This window comes from Chiloscyllium punctatum, chromosome 3 (genome assembly GCF_047496795.1).
Source record: "Chiloscyllium punctatum isolate Juve2018m chromosome 3, sChiPun1.3, whole genome shotgun sequence".
Lineage (NCBI taxonomy): Eukaryota > Metazoa > Chordata > Chondrichthyes > Orectolobiformes > Hemiscylliidae > Chiloscyllium > Chiloscyllium punctatum.
Window position 1 is genome coordinate 82,868,178 of NC_092741.1, and position 17,257 is coordinate 82,885,434.

Consider the following 17,257-nt stretch of genomic DNA (forward strand, 5'->3'; position numbering starts at 1 on the left):
ATCCTGAAATGCTCCAATTAAGGAAAAGATGTAAATGTGGGAAAAACAGAAGAATACTTACATTAAAAATACTTGCATTTCACAATATTATGAGATTCCAAAGTGCTTTGTCGCCTTCAATAAATAATCTAGCAAAGTTAGTCATTATTGTTATGTCGAAAAATCAGCTGCCAAATTGCACAGCATAATCCTATAAGTACTGAGATAAACCTTAAACCAAATAAGTTGCTTTAGTGATGCTAACTGAGAGCTAAATTCTGGTCAGAGTACTACGTCACCTTCACTACTTTTGTTCATTTCGAAATCGCAAATAGAGTCATAGAGATGTACAGCACGGAAACAGACCCTTCGGTCCAACTCGTCCATGCCGTCCAGATAGCCAAACCCAATCTAATCCCATCTGCCAGCACCTGGTCCATATCCCTCCAAACCCTTCTTATTCATAGCAAGTTTTGAGAAGATTTGTAGCTCAGGTTGAGGTTCTAGATATAGGTTTGCTCGCTGAGCTGGAAGGTTCATTTCCAGATGTTTCGTCACCCTACTAGGCAACATCTTCAGTGGGCCTCCGGGCAAAGCACTGCTGATTCCTGCTTTCTATTTATATGTCTTGGTTTCTTTGGGTTGGTGATGTCATTTCCTGTGGTGGTGTCATTTCTGGTTCTTTTTCTCAGGGGGTGGTAGATGGGGTCTAACTCGATGTGTTTGTTGATAGAATTCGCGTTGGAATGCCCTGCTTCTAAGAATTCTCATGCTTGTCTCTGTTTGGCTTGTACTAGGATGGATGGGTTGTCCCAGTCGACAACAGGAAACAACCACAGAAAATGACATCATCAACCCAAAGAAATCCAAACATATAAATAGAAAGCAGGAATCATCAGCACTGCTTCACCCAGAGGCCCACTGAAGATGTTACCTAGTAGGGTAATGAAACATCTGGAAATGAACCTTCCAGCTCAGCGAGAAAACATACATCCTTTCTATTCATATACGCATCCATATGCCTTTTAAATATTGCAATTGTACTAGCCTCCACCACTTCCTCTGGCAGCTCATTCTATACACATACCACCTTCTGCGTGAAAGAGTTGCCCGTTAGGTCGAATTTTTTATATCTTGCCCCTCTCACCCTAAACCTAGGCCCTCTAGTTCTGAACTCCCCCACCCCAGGGAAAGGACTTTGTCTATTTATCCTATCCATGCCCCTCATGATCTTATAAGGTCACCGCTCAGCCTCCGACGCTCCAGGGAAAACAGCCCTAGCCTATTCAACTTCTCCCTACAGCTCAAATCCTCCAATTCTGGCAACATCCTTGTAAATCTTTTACTGAACCCTTTCACAAAATCTTTCCGATAGGAAGGAGCCCAGAGTTGCACACAATATTCCAACAGTGGCCTAACCATCAATTTAACATCTCACCTGAAAGACAATACTGGTTCTTTGTACTCTACACTGAGGTTGTAGCCTAATTTAAGTGCTCAAAGTTCGACATTACATATCAACACCCAACATTCTGACTCAAAGGGAAGAAGGTTACTACTTCAGTGGATCAGAATATTGGGTGGGCATATAACTGCCATTCAATGTGACTCTACATACTTTGCAATACTGTCTAAGATTAATCTTTTTTACCACAATATTTCCATTAACCCTAGGATGACTTCTCACAGGTAAGGATAAATAAAATAAATTAACAGTAGCAAGTAAAGGTAAAAATATACAAGAGGGTTTGAATGCTTTGGAGTGCAGAATTAGCAATTCTGGCAGAAAACATGTCAACATTTAATATTGGGCCAGGTCTTGCTGGAATGAGAGATTTCACAGAACTCTTCAAATGTTAAAAAAAGTAACTTACTGGAATTGAGCGGTTATAACTGTGTGGTAGAGCAAGGGGCACCTGAGACCTTGCTGAATGGTGCAATCAACAGTGTAAATCCTCAATGAACAAGATTGAAGCCATGGGAAATAAACCAAAGAACAATGAAGATAGGTGAAATACAATGGATTAACTCAATTTCAAATCAGTTGCAAAAAGAGAAATATTGAAAGGGTACCTTAATTTGAAAAGAAAATACAAAGAAATAGAAAGCAAAAGAAAATAAAATTCACATTTTAAAACAAAACGTCACCAACTGAATACATGCATTGAAAGTGAACAGTTTGAATGCATTGCTTAAAGACAGTTTCAATACATTGGCGAGTTGAAACACAGAGACAAAAAGAGATGGGTAACTGGTGGTTGCTTTGCTGAAAACCTAAGTTCTCCACAAAAATGACCTTTATCTTCCAGTTACCTACCACTTCGATTGTGCTCCCTGGCCAACACTGTCATGTCAGGCTTGCTGCAATGCTCCAACAAGGCTCAGCACAAGCTTGAAGAATGCCACCTCATTTTCCACTTGCGGACTCTGCAACCTTCTGGACTCAATATTCAGTTCAATAATTTCAGAGTCTGAACACCATCTTCTATGTCCTTTAATCACCCTCACATCTCAGGCGGCCCTGTCACAAGATAGGCTGCTTTCAGCATAGCCAATCCATTTTCAACTACTTATGGTCAGTTTTTATTTTTCCCTGGCTTACCTTTACCCATCCCTTTCTATGCCTTTCTCTCTCTCTAGACTCCATCTACATCTATCCACTCACTCCCTTACCTATCACCTGTCCTCAGTATACACACCATCTTTTCCTAACTACTATCAGTTCTGAAGAAGGGTCACTGGAGTCAAAAAATTAACTCTGCTTTCTCTCCAAAGACACTGCCAGACCTGAATTTCTCCAGAGATATTGGTTTTAGTTCAAATTCCTCCCTTTTTAGGCTAGAAGACACTGATTGGTTTTGCATTTATAAGTAGTGCAACTCTTGAAAAAAAAGTGCCGTTAAGTTTGGTCCTACCTTTTCTTTGGCAGATTTATGGGGCAATTCATTCAGCAGGATTTCAAAAATAATAAAGAAGTTAAAGATAAGTTGCAATTTGTGCTGAGCAAATGATGAAGCAGCATAACTCATAGAAGTTCTGGAGATCTATAATTAGTGGCATATTTCTTAATCCTCTGGATTTGCTGGAGAATTTGTACATTCATACTGCCTCATGAATAACTTTTTTTTCTGGAAAGATTCTGGCCAACAGGTTAAATTGAAGGCAAGAGAAATAAAGCATTGTGAGAAAGATAGGTCATTGGATTCCAGCTACTGTTCATGTGTAACAGGACACAGATTTATCCATATGGCCTGGTTCTACAAGATAATTTCTTAATACGAATGGAAAAGAAGTCTTGCAAATTTCAAATCACAAAACATAGCACCAAAATATATTTCATTGAACTAAATCACAATTTAAGTCTTACACAAAATACAACATAAGAATGCAAAATAAAAGATAACATTTGGGTTAGTTTAAAACCATTTCATAGCATGAAGGGATGTAAATAATGTTTAATTAGTGGCACTAACATGCTGTGATTAACAGTGCAAATATAAGCACAGAAACAAAACAACAGCTGTTCTGTAAAATGTATTTATTAAAATAAAAAAATTAAAAATGCATGTCTTACATCAAGTCACAGCTACCTAACAAAGCAAGTTACAAATGATTAAGCTGTTAAAACCCAGACAATAACAAATCAACTAAAGCAATGACATTCCACAAATCATAGTAAAGAATAAATATAAAACAGCAAACAATGTGAAATCTCTCATGCAGATATGTGAACTCTTTCAGATAAAGCTGCAAGATTCCTTTTCTGTTTTTACATCTACCAAATACATAAACTTCTGTAAACTTTATAAAATGATTTGCAGCTCCTATGGAATTATAAATAATTTGTATGGATTATGTTTGCTTTTAGTAATTATTTACAATGTAGTTTCTCTAGTTTCTGATGATCATGTCCAATTTTGCCAGAGTATAATCCCTTGATTTTAAATGAATAGAATTGGGTTGAGAGGTACAAATATCTTAGATGAAGAAACTGTAACTTTTATGGCATAGAGTACTGACATATAAGCCAGTGGGCTAAACATCATCGTTAATAATTAATATGAAGAATGATCTGAAACAAGAAATAAAATTTTGTCTAAGTATTATGTACATCTTACAATTCCAGTTTTGAAAATAAAATCTTCTATCACTGCATGCATTTAAAAATGTTTGGCAACATTCATTCATTTTAAATTTTTCAAAAATGTTATTCCTAATGAAGAACCCTACTGTTTAAATTCTCTACTGTCCTTGTTTTAAATATAGCGTACTTTGACAAACGTTATCTGGTAAACCAGTTGCATTTTCTACAGCTGATAGGAAAGAGATCCCTTATGGGTCATCTAGTCCACTAGTTATCAGGAAGTAATGCACAGCCTGTATTTGTAGAAGGTCAATTGGGAACCTCTAAGAAAAATCTCATTTTCTGGCAACATATACATGAACCATTCTCTGACAGGAGACCCATTAGCGTATATCTATGTTAATCTCTGCGACAGTATGCTTCACACCTCCAAGTAGCCATCCTTCCTGCTGGAAAAACACAAACAGTAACAGGCTCTTTCTCAAAGCATAATTGTGAATCTATGAATCAATCAGGTCACAAGTAACACACAGCACAAATCTCATTTAACACTCAATAGAAACTATACTTAAAGTGGCACCAACACAAAGATAGCACAGGCATTGGGCATTTTCTTTCTAAAATGGCTGTGACCAAGCTTGGATATACTCACAATTCTGCTAATTTGTATTAGATGTTTTGCTAGATTCATCGAACCAGTAAATTAAACTACAACGCCATCAGTTATGATGCATGAAAATCCATTTCACAATTACTTGGTGCACATTTAGCCTGGATGATGATATTGAACAAGGCAATATATTTTACATTCCATATTGTGACAATAATATGCAAACTGAAATTCAGGCTGAGAAAATGCTGATTTGAAATATTTGACCCAAGAATGCACCCAAAGATCTACCTTAAATTGTAGCTCAATACACCGATGTTATTTCTCTTCACGCTTTGTGCTTGGTTGAAATACGAATGCCAACTTGATTAAAATTTTTCAAATAAATCTTTAACAGACACATATCTTTTTGAAATGATCTTGGTTCTTCAGAGTAAACGTGAATCAAAACAAAAGACAGTGACTCTGTGAAGGATGTAAAGTGTATCCACTGGACCAGAATGGCTAAGTCCCAAATTTCCATAGATCGTGGAAACTGAGCTGGTATTGCACAACTGCTAGCAAATACAAGAGCAAAAAATCTGCCTATTGCTAATGTTGCAGTCACCTTCAGGTTAGTGCGCTCTAACACTAATACACAGGCACAGTACACATGCCACAAGAGGGAATGAAAATGAGCATTTCAATCAAAACTTCAAAATAATAGCTGAATACATATCAATTCAAACTTAACAGTACTCACTATCAGGTTATTAAAATGACAGTATTAATGACACCTGCACATGCATTAGAAGGCAGTCATTAAGTTAATGTTAAATTCATGCATAAATTGCAGAATGAGGAGAAAAGTACACTTTGAGCTTGAAATCAAAGAGTCATCCATTCTAAAGATTTTTCTAATCTTAGCTGTATAACTGAATAATGAATTGTACATGTACAGTTTTGAATTATGGTCAGTTTGCAGAGTCACCTCTATCCCCATCAGAAATAGAAGGGGGGAATGATTTGGCTCTTCAAGATTACTCTACTGTTCAATTAGATCATGGCCGATTGCCTATGTCAATTCCACCTTCTTGCCTACACTTTCCTATATTTCTTGGTATCCTAAAATCCAACTGTGTCTACCACGAAGATGTGCACAATTAATATAATTCTCTCTGGAGCTGAGAATTCCAAAGATTCAGCACATCCTTTGAGAGAAGACATCACTCCTTGTCTCCATTCTAAATGGATGACCCTTAATCTGGGACTGTGATCTCTACTTATAGACAACCAGGTTAAATTTCAAACCTGTAAAGCACCTTAAGAATTCAATATATTTGAACTGGACCACCTTTCATTATCTTAAAGTGTAAGATATGTAAGCCTAGACTACTCAATATCTCATGTTATAAACTGGAGTTGGTGCTCACCTCAGAAATCGTTTTGCCTCTTTTGGAGGTACTGTCTGGGGGAGAGGTTTGTTGCTATTGAACCCAATATCATGAACTGGAGAATTTGGAATTGGTTCCAGACGATTATGCTGATGCTGCCCATTTCCTCCTCCAGCAGATTCCAAAGCACTAAGATTTGGGGCACTGACAAACCGATTAGCAATTCTTTCATTCTTTTTCTTCTGCTGCATAGAAACAGGAAAAATTCATAAAAATTTATTTTTAAAAAAATTCAGTTATGTTTATTAAATTTACAATGTAAATATTTGATTATAAAAGTGTTCGAATTGAATGCAATAAACACAAGCTATGGGTAAGTACAGAATACTGAGCTGATTACAAAATAAATACTCCTTGGAGACAAACCTTAGCTAGAGGATTGATAACTCCTACGTTAGGACTAGCATTAAAAACCTTGTTGAAATTTGTTTCTCTGTTCACCAGTTCCAGCTGGTAAAATTTTTTGTCATCCTGTTAAAAGCAAATATCAAAATTTAAAATATGCATCTATATCTATGCCTGTTCACAACTTGCATTGATATCGTTGAACACAATACAACATTCTAAATAGTTCATAAGACCTTAGTTAGAGAAAAATTAATACCAAGGCTCAAAAAAAGATAGTAGGACAAAAACTTGGCCAATGAAGTCGGTCATTGATATGGTCATTAACCATAAGTTGGTCTTATAGGAGCAGACAAAAGAAAAGCATTCTAGAGTTTAGAATCAAATTGGACAGAAGAGGCCCTTTGGCCCATTGAGTTTGCATGGCCAAAAATACACTAAATTTACATGAGTCTCACTTTTCAGCACTAGGCACATAAGCCTTGAGTATTATGACACCTTGAGAATTTTTTATAGGTTGTGAGGTTACCTATCTCAACTACCCTCTCAGGCAGTGCACTCCAGATCCTTACCATTCTGGCTGAAAATGTTTCTCCTCAAATCCCCTCTAAACTTCTTGGCTTTCCCTTAAAAATTATTTTCGCTTGTTATTGACTCTTCAACTAAGATGAACAGCTGCTTTCTAACCAACCTGTTCACGCCCCTGATAACTTTATAACCTCTATCAAGTCTCCCTAACTTTTCCACTCCAAAGAAAACAATTCAAGATTACCCAGCCTTGCTTTGTCGCTAAGATGCTCATTCCAAAGCAATATCCTGATGAATCTCCTCTATGCTCCTCTCAGTCACATCTTTGCAGTGACCAGAACTACATACGATACTCCTGTTGTGGCCTAACAAAAGTCAGGGTACAACTCCAACATAATTTGCCCACTCTTATTTTCTAGGCGTCAACTGATTCCTTAAGTATCATAATTGCATGCCCTTCGACCAATATCCATCTGAGTTTTCACTCATTGAGGACTCCCTTGCCTTGTTACTTCTTCCAAAGTGCATCACTTCACACTTATCAAAGATAAATTCCATCTACTTAACTGACCAATCCATCTATGTCCTTCTGTCACTCAAGATCTTCTTCCTTATTGTCAACCAGCTGGTCAGTCTTTGTGTTACCTGCATTATTTATAAACATCATAAACAATAAGGGACCCAGAATTGATCAGTCACATAAACAATCTTTTACCACCACTCTCTGTCTCTTGCCACTAAGCACATTTTGGTTCCAACTGGCCAAGTTACCATGTGTCTTCACCTTTTTTATCAGTCACCCAGGTTTCACTGAAATCCACATACACTACATCAAGTGCACTACTCTCACCTACATGATTGAATTTTTTTGAGGAGGTAACCAATCAGATTTGTTCGATATGATGTCCCTCTCACAAAGCCACGCTGACAACCCCTGATCAAACCATGCCTGTCTAAATGGAGATTAACATCCTCCTTTAGAAGTTTCTCCACAAATTTTCCTACCACTGATGTGAGACACACTGGTACGTAGTCCCCTTTCTTGAAAAGTGAAACCACATGAGTTGTCTTCCAGTCGTTGTGGTTCTGTTCGCCAAGCTGGGAATTTGTGTTGCAGACGTTAGGTGTTCTAACGGAGAATTCACTACAAGGGTATACAGGAAAGCCACACACACAGACCAAGTCCTGAACTACAAAAGCAACCACCCCAACACACACAAAAGAAGTTGCATCAAGACACTATTCAGAAGGGCCACAACACACTGCAGTACACCAGAACTGCAAAAAGAGGAAGAAGAACACCTATATAATGTATTTGCCAAAAACGATACCCGCGCAATTTCATCAACAGATGCCTAAGGGAAAGACAACGGAACGAGGACATGCCGCAACCCAAAGGACTAGCCACACTACCACACATCAAGAGCATTTCCGAACTGACAGCCAGACTACTGCGACCACTGGGACTCATAACACCACACAAACCAACAGCCACTCTCAGACAAAAACTCACCAGAACGAAGGACCCGATACCCAGCATGAGCAAAACCAATGTAGTGTACCAAATCGCATGCAAGGACTGCACAAAACACTACATAGGACAAACAGGAAGACAGCTAACGATCCGCATCCATGAACACCAACTAGCCACGAAACGACATGACCAGCTATCCTTCGTAGCCACACACGCAGATGACAAGCAACATGAATTCGACTGGGACAACACTACTATTATAGGACAAGCCAAACAGAGAACAGCCAGGGAATTCCTAGAGGCATGGCATTCATCCACAGATTCAATCAATAAGCACATCGACCTGGACCCAATACACCGGCCACTGCAACGGACTGCAAAGTTCAACGGAAATGACAACCGGAAGCGGCAGATTCAAACCACTACAAATGCCGGAAGAAAGATCACAGAAGCGCTTCACAGGAGGCTCCCAAGCACTGAGGATGTCACCTAGACAGGGGACGAAACGTCTGCAACACAAATTCCCACCTCGGTGAATAGAACCACAACAACGAGCATCCGAGCTACAAATCTTTTCACAAACTTTGTCTTCCAGTCCTTTGGCACCTCCCCTCTGTGGCCAGAGAAGAATTAAAAGTTTGGATTAATGAGTAGCAACATGAACTGAAGTAGGTTAAGTAGGGAATGGATGTTTAAATTTGCGAATGAGCTGTAGAGCAAGAATTCGCATAATAGTAGCCCTAGATGGTGTAGAAACATTTGAGTACCAATGCAGTTGAATCAACTAGGCGAGAGAGATTGGAGCATAATACTGACTTTTATCTTGTAGGTGGAAAGTATTTCAGAAGTTGGGAGTAAATCACTCAATTTCTGGATTAGTGGTGCTGGAAGAGCACAGCAGTTCAGGCAGCATCCAAGGAGCTTCGAAATCAACGTTTCGGGCAAAAGCCCTTCATCAGGATGAAGGTTCCTGATGAAGGGCTTTTGCCTGAAACGTCAATTTCGAAGCTCCTTGGATGCTGCCTGAACTGCTGTGCTCTTCCAGCACCACTAATCCAGAATCTGGTTTCCAGCATCTGCAGTCATTGTTTTTACCTAGTAAATCACTCAACGTGGAACTATCAATCCCTGACCTAATCCTTGGAGACACAGCATTTATGTGATCGATTCAGCTCAGATTCTGGTGATGCCTACGATCTTGATGGTTAGAGATTTGAATGTCAAGGGAAGGTGATTAGATTGTCTTTTATTGGAGAGGATCATTGCCTGATACTTGCTTGGACCTTATCGGCCCAAGTTTTGTTACTTGCATACCAGGAATAGTTTATTATTTGAGGAATTCTGAATGAAGTTCATCACTGTGCAATAATTAGCAAACATCTCCACTTCTTCCAGAAAATAAGCTTTATAAATACCTTGGGGCTGAGAGGACTGGTCTCCAACAAATATAACCATGATTTTAGATATTCCCCTTAATCCAAATGATTTCAGTTTTATTGGGCATGAAGGTTTTGAATTATAGGCTGGCAATTAACTTTTTTGCCTGGCAATACTGGCTATTTCTGTGACACATTAACTGGCTCAGGGTGAAATTTCTGGTCCCAGTTTGAAAGAAATTCAATCAGATAGAGCTGCCAGCCAATCAAAAACAGTTACACAGGTTAGGCATTTATTAATTAGAGTTTCGAAAAATGATGTGTGATCATATTCTGAGAGGCCTGGACAGAGTAATGTTGAAAAGATGTTCCTTTCAGTGGAGGAATCTTAAACTCCAGACATAGTCACAGAATACGGATATTTGAAACTAAGTTGTGAAGGAATTTCTTCTGAGAGGGTAGTGAATGCTTGGAATTCTCTGCCCCAGAGAATTGTGGAAATCATGGAAAGTATTCAAAGAGAAGGTAGAAAGACATTTGAAATATTAGGGAGTTGAGGTCCATGATGAGCTGGCAGAAAGCTGGCGATAAGTTAGTCATGATCTTATTGAATGGTGGAGCAGGCTTGAAGTGCTGAGGGGCTTATTCCTGCCTCTTAGGTTCTTATGTTCCCATAAGCAGTGAAGCTTGGGCAATAAATGCTAGCCTAGCCAACAATGCACATATCCCATGAATGAATTTTGAAAAGTCCACAAGAATCTAGGAGAGAAAATATAGTTTGATTATTTAAATTTCCATATTGCAGACTACAATTTATTGAGGAAAGCGCCGTCATTCATAAGTAAACATTTTTCGACTTCTAGAAACTGATCAACTCTTGTTGACAGGTCTTGACAAGTTGGACAATTCCAAGGGTTTATGCACCATTTACACACCATCTTCTCCATAGTTAATATTTCCAAAGGGCAACTGATCTCTTACTCTAACATGTCCTCGGACCATTTTAACAGGGTTACCCTAGTTTTCCAAAAGAAATGCACAGAGAATTGACCTGCTCTAAAATGGTCTACATCTCCACACTCCAGGTTCTCCAAAATCCCATTTCAATGGAGGCATCTTTAAATGAAGGTCACTTAAATGGTCAGCTGAATCTGGAAACTGCACATACACAAACTACAGACTGCCTCCAATCCCATTCTTGTGAAAATAAGAGCTGACTGGTTTGGGGGAAGGAATACAACTTCTGTTGTCTTATGGCACTTTATCATGGCTGAGATCCTCATTTTCCTGGCAACTGTCAGAGCTTAGTTTGCCTAATCTGTAACTGGTCATAAACTCAATTTAAAAGTCACCGATTAATTAATTGAAATTTAAACTTTAAAAGTTTAAAACATAAATATAAAATATCATCATGATTTTGGCCCAGAAGGTCAGAATGTAGTCTGTAAAAGTACTGTACAATGAGGTAATTAACAACCACTTTTTCTTCTTGGCCAGAAGTCAGACAATACATTCAAAGGTATTAATTACTCACCATCAATTTTTTCGTAAGCTGATCTCTTTCAGTGATCATTTCCTTTAATTCAGTGATTAGCTGTAAATCCTCTGTTCTTGATTCTCTGTTACTGTACTTTTCTTCAGCCTCTTCTAATCTGGAACGACACAACAATATTATAGGCCTTCTGCATTTTGCACAAAGGTTAAGGTAGTCCACACTTTTCATTTTACATGTGCAGGAAATCAGTACATCAGTAAGAAAGAAGATCAACACAAGGTGATTTATAAAACCATAGAAAACAGACACATATTGGACATGAAACTTCTCATTCAATCATGCAGCATAGTGGGAAACCACTCAGCTAATTGTGTTTTTGCTGGCTGAAAAGGAGCCATCCAGCCAAAATCCACTCTCTGATTTTTGGTGTGTTACAACTTATGGACCTTCATGTGCCTATCCAAAATACAGATAATATTTAAATGTTAAAGGCTGGCTTCCCCCAACCTTTCAAAACAATGATGCATCAGGTGCCATTGGAAACAAAATTCATTTAAGTCCCCTCTAAATCTCCAACCTCTTCTACTAATCCTATGTTCCCTCATTACAGGTTTCTCAAAGAGAATAGGGCTTTGTTATCCACTACTTCTGGAGCTTTGTAAAGTACAATTTTTGCTTCAACTACAGATATACAGTAAATCTAAATTGAGGATAACTATACATGGTGGTGGTGGGGGGGGCAAAGAAAATCCATTCTATAATGCCAAAAAGCCTGACACTTCTGCCCTTTACTAAATAATTTTCCTTTCCTATTTCCTCTCTTTTCTTATTTCTACCCCATTTTTCCCTTCATCTTTCCATTTTCTTCTGATGAGCCTGGAATGCAGGAACTACATTATTATCACAGGCTCAGACTACTGCAAGGATTAATGCCAAGGTACAACAATTTACTGAGCTGTCAAATCGCATGTGAGGCTCAACATAAAAAGAACTGAATTCAAAGCTAAGGTTTTTTGAAATAGAAAAAACCTACATGAATCATAACATTTCAAGTATTGTAAAAGGAGATAAGACCATAAGAAATAGAGTAGGGAGTTCAGTCCCTCAACCAGATCATGGCTGATCCGACAATCTATACATCCATTTCCTTGCAATTTTCCTGTAATCCTTGATTCTCCTACTGATCAAGAGTCTCTCTGCCTTAAATAAAGTGTATTGGGAAATTAGTGAATGTTATAAAACTTTCAATAGTTGTTCTCATAATTATTGACTATTTTCCCAAGTTAGGTTACTAAAGGTTTGCCGCATAAGGGGAAGAGTGTAAAATTACAATGATAAGTTGAAAAGGATTTGCTACAATGAATGACTGAAATCTTCATTCAAACAAATCCGGTGCAAAACCAAACAGCCATTCAAAGGTTAGTTGGGAAGCAAGCAAACAATGGACATTTTTCTTTTTTTTATTTTTGTTTGCGTAGATGATTCATTTCAGAGCACAGCTACACCATATTTTAAATGACCCACTTTGTTTGGCCGACATGGGGACTTACAAGTTGCTGTACAGCCTCATTGCTTACTGAGAACTTTGGAGCTGAGTGGTTAAAATGCACTGATATGATTGTTTAATGATTGAGAATTTTTTGGAAAGTATGTTGAAACATTTACAGATCATTTCATTAAAGGTGAAAATTAAAGACATCAATGTCAATTGTGCTCCATTTACACCACTTTAGAGACTATTTTCTCTGTTTGCATTGACATGTCCAATAACGAGATCGGAATGTCTGAATGCTACTTTAATTTTTCATCAAATATATGGCACATAAAATTGCTGCACTTTTAAAGTGTTGGTTGCCAAAACTTGAGAGCATCAATATTGTCTATAAAGATTTAAAGGCAACATACTGTGGATTTATTCTTCTAATTGTGAAAATTTTTGCTGTGGTCAGGATTAGAATTCGTTTGGCTATTATTGTTTATGTTTATGTAAAGGCCACTGTCAAACATGCTGGTGAGAGAAGACAGAAAATATTTGCCTTTGAAATATCAACTTCCTTTACCAACTTTATTGCAACTAACAAAGTAATATTGTAATTGACAAACTAATAAGTTAAAATAGAGAATTTCAATATTATACACAATATACAGCACAGGAACAGGCTGATTTTGCTCAATTGCTTGTATGCATCCTTGTTTATGCTCCACACAAGCCTCCTCCAACACGAGTTCATCTAAACTGAACAACATATTTGTCTCAAATACAGAAGTTGCTGGAAAAGCTCAGTAGGTCTGTCATGAAAAAGCTGTTAATGTTTCAAGCCTTCCTTAGAATTTGTCGATTCATTTCTCCCTCTTCAGCTTCTTCCTTAGTGATGATAGTTTAGTGTATGGTACAGGCATTATATGTAACGATGCTGCCACCAATCCTTTTCCCTTTGACTGGGTCTGAGGACTTGATTAGTTGACAGTGTTAGAGGTTCAACCACTAACAAGAGGTTCTTGCCTGAATGAAATGTGATTTATTGCATAATAGCAACTCAGTACCAGTTGTTTTTTTAGGATGTTGAACATTGTTACAAACGCAATGAGGAAAAATGTGGATGTAGATCTTCATGAGAGCTAAAGACATTCAACTTAACTCCATCCAAGCCAATGTGAAATCATCTGATTAGGTGGAGCCTATTCCAGTCTCCAACATTAACTCTTTCAAAACCATGACTTTATACAGTGGTTTTAAAACAAATGAGGTTGCATAAAAACGACAAAATACCTATTTCAATCTGGGGTGGAAATTGGATAAACAGGAGTTGAGGTCAGCCCTCTGATCTTAGGAGGGAGAGGCCTGGGTAATTTTAAGTCTCTTATTATCATGCCATGCTCTGTTCTGTTGCTGGTCTAAAACCAGCTGGAAGCATCAGCTGGCTGGTGGACTGGTATTAGAATGTCAAGCATAAGAGGATGACACCAAGGCAAAAGCAATTAGTCCCAGCACTCCAGTTATAGGGAACAAGGCTCAAGAAGGATTAAATGTTCCTTCCACATATGGGCAGCATTTGTCTCCTACTTAACCCCATCAAAGAAAATGAATGAAGCTGAATAAAACATTGGCATCTGAACCCCAACTCTTCTGCCCAATAGGTTCTCCAAGTGGAGACATCACAGTGGTTGCCTTGTCAGTCAGTTGGCTAAAATAACAGCTGGATCATGATGAGATCATCAGGGCTAAATCTGCACATTTGACAAGGACCTTGTGGACTGGACTAGGTGTTCTTCCTCACTGCTCAGAAGAGCAGGTTAAATGGAATACAGCATGAAGAAAGCACAACACTGTTAGATAAGACTTCCAGCTATTTTTCCAAGTCTGCCAGCATAAATCAAGTGAGCTGGATTAAAAATCCCATTAAAGACTATAATCACGACAGTATGAATAAGATTAAGTTGCATCATGTTCTAGTAATCCTCTATGATCCTCGTCTGACTTAGATTTAAAATCGGCCAAAACAATTTATATATAAAAAAAAGTTCTCCTTGCTCATAGTAATAGGAGTTTTACAATGAATTCGATTGTTAATTTATACCAAATCAAATATACAGCAGTATAGAGCAACAAAATGCACATTTAAATCTGACACCAGTTTGGCAATGTCAGAAAGAAATTTAAATAAAAATTATCTGCACACCTGGTATAATGTCAAACTTGGTCTCTTTTCCACTAGGTGCTACTGCACGCTTGGGTCTAACAGTAAAGATGCTTATGCCTTAAGTGGCCATTACACAAATGTATGCTTCTATAGTGTATTGGAAGTCATTTCAGTGTCACTTTGAGGGGCAGTATATAATAATGCAAATTGATAGAGTAGAACAGGTGAAACAAGGGAGCATAATTATCATAGCCAAGACAATGCTCAAGTAATAGTACAAGCTTTTCCTTCTTTCCTACCTTCCTATAACCTGGATTAGTGCACACACCATGATTAGACTGGGTCTAGATTCAGTCAATATTACTCTGTACTGCACAAGGTACCAACCTGGAAACAGGTCTTAATCTAATACTACTTATGAAGAAATTACTAGCATCTGTTATCTGGGACAGAGTACCTGAGAATTTGGACAAATATAAATTGATCAGAGAGCCACCAAGGATTTACGAAGATTAAGTCACAATAACAAATCTAACTGAATTGTTTGAGTAATTAACAAACATGGTAGGTTGAGGAAGTATCTATTAAGCTAATTTACACGAACTTCCAGAATTTCAATAAAATTCCATCTCAAAGACAGTTAATAAAAATAAAAGAACAAAGAATTGAATCCATTGGTTTTGTTAAAGAATTAGTTACAAGGTAGGTGCAAAACATTAGGGATAATGGATACTTAAGTTGTCAGCATATCAATAATGGTGATCCCAAGAGATCTCTACTACCATGTCAGATATTCAGTTCATCTTTAAATAACTTGGTTGATGGATTAACAAGCTTATTTTCAAGTCTGCTGGTAGCACTTCAGTGACATAGTCATTAGTGTAGATAGGACCAAAAATTTCCATAATAACTAGTTTAGATAATACTGTGGCAGCTGGAGTTTTAAGTGGATAGGTACAAGGTCAACTACTTTATATGTAAGATAGATCACAATATTTTTTAAGTGGTGAGAAATTGGAAACTGTAGAGGAGTAACAAAACTAGGGGTCCAAGTGCAAACATTACTGAAATCTAGTTACTACATACAAATAAAAGGCTTCTGGAATGTTAGATTTAATCTCAGAACAGTTGGAATACAAAGAGGTGGATAAATGTTATGGTTAAATCTCAGTTAGAGTTTTAGGCTGCTGCACGTCAGGAAAAATGTATTGGCTTTGGAGAAGATTCACCTTGGATACATCAAGGTGATACCAAGGTTAATTCAATAAGGAAAGCAAGTAGCATGCACTTTATCTGTATTTCGTAAATGCAGGAAATTAAGTACTGATTCAATTAATACATTTAGATAATTTATAGGGTGTTTGTAAAAAAAGCTATTTTCTTTGGAGGTAGAGTACAGGCACAAAATCTTCAGATTAGTTGTTTAGATTAGATTTGTTCAGCGGCTATATCAGAAAACTCTTCATAAAATGGAAATCCCTCCTCTGAATAAAGTTGTCAGGCTAGATCGGATTAAAATTTTAAAAATATGATGAATAGATCTTTGTCAAGCAAGTATATTAAGAGTATGAATATTGAAGATACAGATCAACACGCTCAAACTGATTGGCTTGAATGACTAAATGACCTACGCCTTCTTCAATGTTTTCATCAAGTTGCGCATTCTCACAAATGTTGAATAAAAATTTATTATCCTTCCTAATACTGTAACTACTTAAGTTCCAAAATCATTATTTAAAATGCTGCAAAACATACAAGATTTCCAGAGAAGAAATTTTATCCTTAAGGAGATCCTGTGCCTTGTTGAAGTCTGCTAGCATGCACTGTGTTTCCCGGATGTGGGTTGCAGTCATTTCATTTATCATCTTCTCCTGTTTCTTTACCATCTCCTGTTCATAGATCCTGTTTAAAAAGAGACAAAGTGAAGCTAACTCCCAATTTTACTTAATAGTAACTAACATAAACCTAATCTAAAATTATATCCATGCCCTTCCAACTTATTTCAAGTTGCCAGAATCGCTCATGTAAATAGAGAGAAAAAAAAGAGTAGACAATGTAAAGTTTTGCCTATACTTTTCATACATAGGGCAGGGTCAGTCAAAACTTCTCATTTTAGCAATGTTTCTGAAACCTCTTTTTGCTTCAATAGAGCCCTTTAGTACTTAATACCTCTGAGTTTTACATTTATTATCTACTTAAGTTTTCATTTTCTCCACTTATTTTAGTTAGACAGGTAAAGTTCAGATTTGATGCCTGATCTGTGTTCAGTTACAAAGCAGAAATTGCTGGAGA

At 37.5% G+C, this 17,257-nt stretch overlaps 1 protein-coding gene across 13 annotated transcripts in view; it reads right to left on the bottom strand.

The window, feature by feature from the left end:
* The window catches only part of fam184ab (family with sequence similarity 184 member Ab), a 172,494-nt gene that overhangs the window by 26,507 nt on the left and 128,730 nt on the right, over window positions 1–17,257 (bottom strand). For 4 of the 13 annotated variants that reach the window (XM_072555901.1, XM_072555904.1, XM_072555903.1 and 1 more), the window contains 5 exons: window positions 16,721–16,867; window positions 11,364–11,481; window positions 6,473–6,577; window positions 6,086–6,291; window positions 1,854–1,934 (listed from right to left, as the gene is read on the bottom strand). In XM_072555901.1, coding sequence (XP_072412002.1) covers window positions 1,854–1,934; window positions 6,086–6,291; window positions 6,473–6,577; window positions 11,364–11,481; window positions 16,721–16,867 — 657 coding nt within the window. Of the gene's footprint in view, window positions 1–1,853; window positions 1,935–1,970; window positions 4,513–6,085; window positions 6,292–6,472; window positions 6,578–11,363; window positions 11,482–16,720; window positions 16,868–17,257 lie in introns of those variants that run through there. The other 9 variants (XM_072555910.1, XM_072555912.1, XM_072555902.1 and 6 more) reach the window with 8 other exon arrangements.